Source organism: Mustela lutreola, chromosome 16, assembly GCF_030435805.1.
Source record: "Mustela lutreola isolate mMusLut2 chromosome 16, mMusLut2.pri, whole genome shotgun sequence".
NCBI lineage: Eukaryota > Metazoa > Chordata > Mammalia > Carnivora > Mustelidae > Mustela > Mustela lutreola.
The window spans coordinates 60,183,097-60,189,454 of record NC_081305.1 but is presented as its reverse complement, the minus strand read 5'-3'; the positions used below and the strand labels follow the sequence as shown (position 1 = coordinate 60,189,454).

The 6,358-nt window shown below is 60.6% G+C and overlaps 1 protein-coding gene across 2 annotated transcripts; it reads right to left on the bottom strand.

Annotated features, from left to right (window-relative positions):
- Positions 1 to 5,767, bottom strand: ZNF574 (zinc finger protein 574). Of its 2 annotated transcripts, none has more exons than XM_059150988.1 (2): positions 5,553 to 5,767; positions 1 to 2,975 (listed from the first exon to the last, which is right to left on the bottom strand). In XM_059150988.1, exon 2 carries the CDS (start codon positions 2,953 to 2,955, stop codon positions 265 to 267), a length of 2,691 nt encoding a protein of 896 aa, XP_059006971.1. In that variant the 5' UTR covers positions 2,956 to 2,975; positions 5,553 to 5,767; the 3' UTR covers positions 1 to 264. The 2 variants fall into 2 exon arrangements, with proteins under 2 accessions (XP_059006971.1, XP_059006970.1); XM_059150987.1 differs by lacking the exon at positions 5,553 to 5,767 and adding an exon at positions 5,393 to 5,540.
- Positions 5,768 to 6,358: the final 591 nt, after the last annotated feature.

The following is a 6,358-nucleotide window of genomic DNA, read 5'->3' as shown; positions in this document are numbered from 1 at the left end:
TAAAATGTCCAATTCAGTCTTTATTTTTCACCTTGGGGCCACCAGCACTAACAGGTGGAAGGTGGGGGTGGGGTGGGGCACCTTTTATGCATATGAAGGACCCCAGAGCGACCCCCTTGGAAAAGAGAATCCAGTTACAGAACTTACACGGCGGTTAGGAAAGGTGGAGGAAGGGGCACAGTATCTACAGAGACTTAAAGGGATGCTGGAGAAGTTCTTCGGCAACAGGGCCTGGTGCTGCTGAAGAGGGAAGTGGGGGCAGGGTCAGCCACTGATCTGGACCCCCTCAGCCTCAGCCAGAGGGTAGATCTCAATGGCCTCCACCAGGGGCAGTGCCTCCACGGCAGTCTCCATGACGGCCAGACCAACGGCGGCCTCGGCCTCAGCCAGCTGCTGCCGCACAGCTGCCTGATGCTGCTGCTGGTGGGTCTTGCGGTGCTTCCAGAGGTTGGAGAAGGAGCGGTAGCTCTTGCCACAGTCAGGGCAGGAGTAAGGCCGCTCCCCCGTGTGAATGCGGCGATGTTCTGCCAAGCGCATGGAGATGGCGAAGGCCTTGCCACACACTTCGCAGGCAAAGGGCCGCTCACCTGTGTGCAGGCGCCGGTGGTCCTTCAGGTGGGTACTCTGGCGGAAGGCCTTGCCGCAGTCCGGACACGGGTATGGCCGCTCACCTGTGTGGATGCGCCGGTGCACCTGCAGCGAGGTCTCTGTGCTGAACAGCTTCTTACACTCACTACACTCCAGGCCCCGGCGTCGGGCAGGGGCCGTGGGAGCTGTGGGGGCCGCACCCCCCAGGGTGGTCGGGGAGGTGACTGGTGTGCGAGTGGCCCGGGGGACCCGGGGGGCGGGGGGCTCCTTAGCCAGGACCTCGCCCGGCCCAGCAGCTGCATGGGCTGCCTCATGCGCCTGCAACCGGGCTGCCGAGCCCACTTTCTTGCCACAGGTGCCGCACTCGAAGCGCCGGGGGGCCTGGGCTGCAGCAGCGGCGCAGCGATGCTCACGGAGCCGCAGGGAGGAAGGGAAGGCGGCCCCACAGGATGGGCAGCGGTGGGGCTGGCGCCCGGCATGGGCCACGAGCTGGTGCACCTCCAGCAGCCGGCGCAGCAGGAAGGAGCGGGGGCACTCGCGACACTTGTAGGGGTACTCGCCCGTGTGGTGGTAGCGGTGCATGAGCAGGCGGTAGGGGCGATGAAAGCGCACCCCGCATTCCTGGCAGCGGTAGGGGAAGTGCTGGGCGTGCACCAGGCGATGCTGCCGCAGTGTGGAACTCTGCGTGAAGGCCTTGCCACAGTCCCCGCACCGGTAGGGCCGCTCCCCTGTGTGCGTGAGCCGGTGGCGGGCCAGGTTGGCAGGCGAGTTGAAGGGCTTGGAGCAGTCCGGACAGGGGAAGGGCCGCTCACCGGTGTGCGTGCGCAGGTGGTTACGCACGTGAGACTTCTTCTTAAACATCTTGCCACAGATGCCACACTTGTGGCGCCGCTCCAGCCGATGAACGAAACGTTGGTGCCGGGTCAGCTGCAAGGCCTTGCCGAACTCCCGGCTGCATAGGAGGCAGCGGTAAGTGCCTGGGGCAGTCGGCCCTTCTGAGCTCTCTTCAGTTGCGGGAGGCTCTGGCCCCTCGGACTCTCCAGTCTCTGCCGGGGCTGGCTCGGGGAACCCAATGACAGGCTCCTCTGGGGGGACTGGTGTGGTAGGCAAAGGGACGCCCCCTGCCCCATGTGTACGCCGGTGATACAGGAACTTGGTGAGGTTGACGAAGGTCTTTCCACACGGACACGAATGCAGAGGATTCGGGGTATGGGCTCGCCGGTGGGCCAGGAGCAGGGCCTCTGTGCCAAAGGCCAGGCCACAGTCCACACACAGAAAGTGAGACTCACTGCTGTGGTCTCCGAGGTGCTGGTCTAGACTGGAAGGGCTGGGGAAGACACGACTGCACAGAGGGCATTTAAAGACACCCTCCCGGTGACTCCGCAGATGCTGCTGTAGTTGGTGAGGAGAGAGAAAGAGCTGGTCACATGCGGAGCAGAGGAGCTCCTGGGTGGCTGTCCCGCCTGGCTCTCCGCTGTTGTTCCTCCGGGCCTTGCGCCCCCGGCGATCCCGCCCAATGGCTTCACCGTTGCGCAACTCATAACTGTGGTCAGAGGATGGCAGGGTGTCGGGCTGGGACACAGGCACCTCTGCAGGTGACGGAGTCAGGGTCTCCGGATGCACAGCAGGCTCCTCTGACTCAGGGACTGGGGCAGGGAAGTGGGTGGCCTGGTGCTCCAGGAAGTCGGCTGGAAGCTGGAAGAGCTGGGAGCACTCTGAGCACTTGTAGAGGAGGAGCTCCACCTCAGTGACCACCTCAGTGGTGGCAGCGGCAGCAGAAGGGACAGCTGCCCCTTCCCCACCCTCCTCTGCCTTGCGGTAGGAGTGCTCCACAGCCACACGGGCCTGGCCCACAGGGGGCCCCAGGACCACCGGGGACCCCAGGACCACTGGGGCTGGAGGCTTGGTGGGAGTGCCCCGGAGGTGCGTCTGCCGGTGGTTCAGCCAGAGCTCCTGGCTGGCAAAAAGAGCCTTGCAATCCACACACTCATAGTGGATGGTACTGGAGCTCAGCGTGGGGCCCTTGGGCGGCGGCTCCGCCGGCACTGCCTCTGGGGGAGCCATCATCTTCAGGTGCAGCTCCTGGTGCTCCAGGAGCTGGCTGGGGGACATCAGCAGCTGCCCACACTCCAGGCACTGGTACTGGCTCTCTTGCACCAGGGTCTGGTAGAGGCCCGTGCCTGAAGCTGCCTCCGCTGCCACTGTGACTCCGGGGTCAGCCACACCCACCAGCTCAAAGTGCTGCTGGGGCACATGGGAGTTCTGGTGCACGAGCACCTCCTCCAGGGACCCATACAGCTGGTTGCACTCGGAGCAGACATAGCGGTGCTCGATGTACAGGACTGTCTCCTCGGACTCCTCAGTCATGGCGGCAGCAAGGCCCTGGGCTGCGAGAAGAAAGAGGTGGGGACAAAGCCCAGCTCATCTGCTATTTCCTCGGTCCTTCTCAGGGACAATTCTTTCCCTTTAGCACTCCCCGCCACGACCTTGTCTGTATTTTTTACCCTCTAACTTCTTGCTTCCGTTTCCCACTCCCCTCTCTTCCTCTCCAGAACACACAAGACTACCAAGCACAGAACCTTCCCAGCAGTCCCTTCCCAGAATCTACCCAAGTCTCACCTCTGAATCAAAGTGCATCAAACTCCACCCACCAGATCCTTACAACCTGTCTCGCCCCTCACCTCCCATGCCTCTCAGCGGGTCCACAGCCATGACCATCACACAAGAACCTATGTCCTCTGTACTTGAGCTTCTTCCGCTGAATTCCTCTCCTTACCAACTCACTACCCCATTCCTGCTTCCCGGTGCTTGGGGGAGTCCTCAGGGGCCCTAACCGCTGCTACTTCCCAGCCTTGCTCCTCCTCTGCCCCCTCCCCCAGGTTTCTGACATCTTTTCCACCTGACAACTCAAACTGCCCCAAGGCCCCGCCACTTTGCGCACCCTCACATGGTGCAACCCCTCTCCTTTATGTATGCCTGTTTATACACTGCCTCTTCCTCTGCTCCCCAGACCCCTAACATCAAACCCGCCCTTCCATCAACCAACTTGTCTGTCTCATGTTGGCCTAAGCCATCGCTATACCTACACGTTTCCCTCCTTGACCACTTCCCCATGATACTCAGATCCCTCTTTAAAGTACTTACACCTCTCTACAAATCAAAGCCCCCTCCCACAGCCCTAACTATCCCATCCAGAATACCCAGCCCCACTTCACAAAACCCTAACCCTTTCTTGATACCTATCAACCAAACTCCTGTCTCAGACCCTCTACACATTAATTACTTCTTTACACGGAGAACTCACCTACAATACTAATACCCCCCGGGGTACCCAGATCTCCTCTTCTACCCCAACCACTACAGGGATGCCCTAGGTGCTTCTTCATATCAACCTCAGCCACTCTTCTTTACAAATGACTCAGTCTAACCCATTTCAGGGATGCCGAGATACGTAACCCCTCCTTTACAAATCCATGTGCCTAACCCATGCCAAAAACATCCTGATCCCCTTTCACATTATTAAAATACCTAAGCTCTTCTTCTTTGCAAAAAGACCCTTTCCCACCCTGGCCCATTCTGGGATGCCCAGATCCCCTCTTCATATCATCATAAACCCCTCCTCTTTGCAAAAAGACCCAACCCTGCTCGAACCTATTCCAGGGATGCTCAGACCCACTCTTCATAACTTAGTCTCTCTCCATTGCAAAAAAATACCAGCACATGCTACAACCCAATCCAGGGACATCCAGACAACCCTTCACAAAGGCTTAAAGTTTCACACATACCACCCCCACCCCACAAATTCCCTTTAGTAATATCCAGACCCTGCCTTCTTCTTAGCTGAACCCCTCCACGCTGCCCCCAAGCTAGACAAAGGATACCCAGACCCCTCTCATCAGTTTATTACCCTGGGGGATACCCAGAGCCCCCAACTTCTGGTCAGACTAACAGTTCATTCTCATTCCAGCGATACCAAGACCATCCCCCACTTAGCACAGAGAACTCTCCATGACCCTAACCTCCAGGGACACCAATTCCCACTCCTCACCTTGACCTAATTCCCTATACTTTTCAAACACATTACCTCTCCCCAACCTATCCTAGGGACACCCAGACACCCTTTTCACATAACCCTTTGCACAGACACCCCTCTCAACCCATTCCGACGGTACCTGCCCCCCGCCCCGCGAACTCTTCACATAATGTAACTCCATTCTCAATGCCCCGACCTGGGTTCAGCCCCAAATCCTCCCTCCAGGGACATTCATTTGCTAGTATCTTTCCACACCAAGCCCCTCTCACTGGTCGAATTCCTCCCAGGCATAAATAGGTTTATATCTTTACGTTAACTTAATTACTTCTTTCCTCACGCCCTAACCCCCCTCCCCGGACACTCAAACCCCCTCTAACCGTCCACCCCGCTTCGGTCCTAGACGGCCCCACCACCAGGCTTTGGCCCCGATACCCCCCGGAGCCTTGGAGCCTCTCTCCGGGGGCAGCTCTAACGCCTCCCTTCCCACCCGGGTCTCTCCCAGCCCCCAGCCCGGGGCCCCGCCCCTCCTCACTCAGCCCAGCACACACGACTCTACCCCCTTCCCCACCCGCTGCCCCGGCCCAGACCCCCGCCCGGGCGCCCGCGCGCCCCGCGGGCCGTTAGTGCCGCTCCGCCCTCCCCGCCCCGAGCGCGCCCCCTCCGGCCCTCAGTGCGCAGGCGGGGTGGTGTGGGGAGGCCGGGAGCGGGGGAGGCCGGGAGCGGGGGAGGGGGGTAGCCGGGCCAGCCTGCAGCGCGCCCGCCCGCACTCACCCGCCTCGGCCGTCTCGCACGCCCCGGGCCCAGGCCCGGGCCGCCGCTCCCCCCGCGCGGCCACCCTAGCGCTGCGCCCTCTCTAGCTCCCGCCGTCGCTTCTCGTCTGCTCCGCAGCCTCGCTCTCGCCCCCAATCGCCCTCAGCAACGCCCCGCCTACCTTCCTTCTCGGCCGCTCCGGGAACGGCCGAACGCGCCCAATCAGCGTCCGTCTGGCTCCGGCCGTTCGACCAATCAATGTTCACGTCTCTGACTCTTGGGCCAATAGTGTGGAGCGTCGGGATCTGCCGCAGCGCCCAACCAATCCTCCGGCGATGTCCCCACACCTGCCAGCCCCCAGGTTGATAGTGTCCGCCCCCTTAAGCCCAATGGAGGATGCTCCTCCTCCAGCTGCTCCTGGACTCTGCCTGACGCCTGGGGGCAGCGCAGTGACGTCAGGCGGCGGAGCGAAGCTGCGGGCGCCATCTTGGGGACGCAAGGTGGCAGTCGCGTCGGTTCGAGGGGAAGTTGGAGAAACTGAGGCACACGATACCCAGAGGGTGGGGGCGGGGGCACGGTGCGCAGGAACCCCCGAGGAGCGAAGCGAGAACGTGAAGCTCCCGTCAGCGCGAAGCGGGGAGGGGAAACAGCAGCACCAAGCACGTGGAGGGAGTAAAAAGGGAAACTGAGGCTCCAGACCCCTTTTATTAGAAAGAGGAACGAAGGCAGCAAGAAGGAAGGGGAGAAGAACCGTGGGACTCTTGAGGAAGGGGAAAGGAGAAATATCAAAGGGGAAGCAACGCGCAAACGAGGAAAACCTAAAGAAAGGAGGAAATGGGAAATGGAGGGGATAAAGAAAAAGCAAGGACAGATGCACTGGAAGAAACGGGGAGTGTGGGGGGTAGAAGACCTGAAGGACAACTAGGGTGAGAACCTTCAGGAGGTGACCCTGTAGCAGATGGAATTCTGCTCTGCTGCCTTCCAAGG

Bases quoted from the DNA above. Each gene is read 5' to 3' on its own strand.
- ZNF574 (XM_059150988.1), bottom strand. From the start codon at position 2,955: ATGACTGAGGAGTCCGAGGAGACAGTCCTGTACATCGAGCACCGCTAT.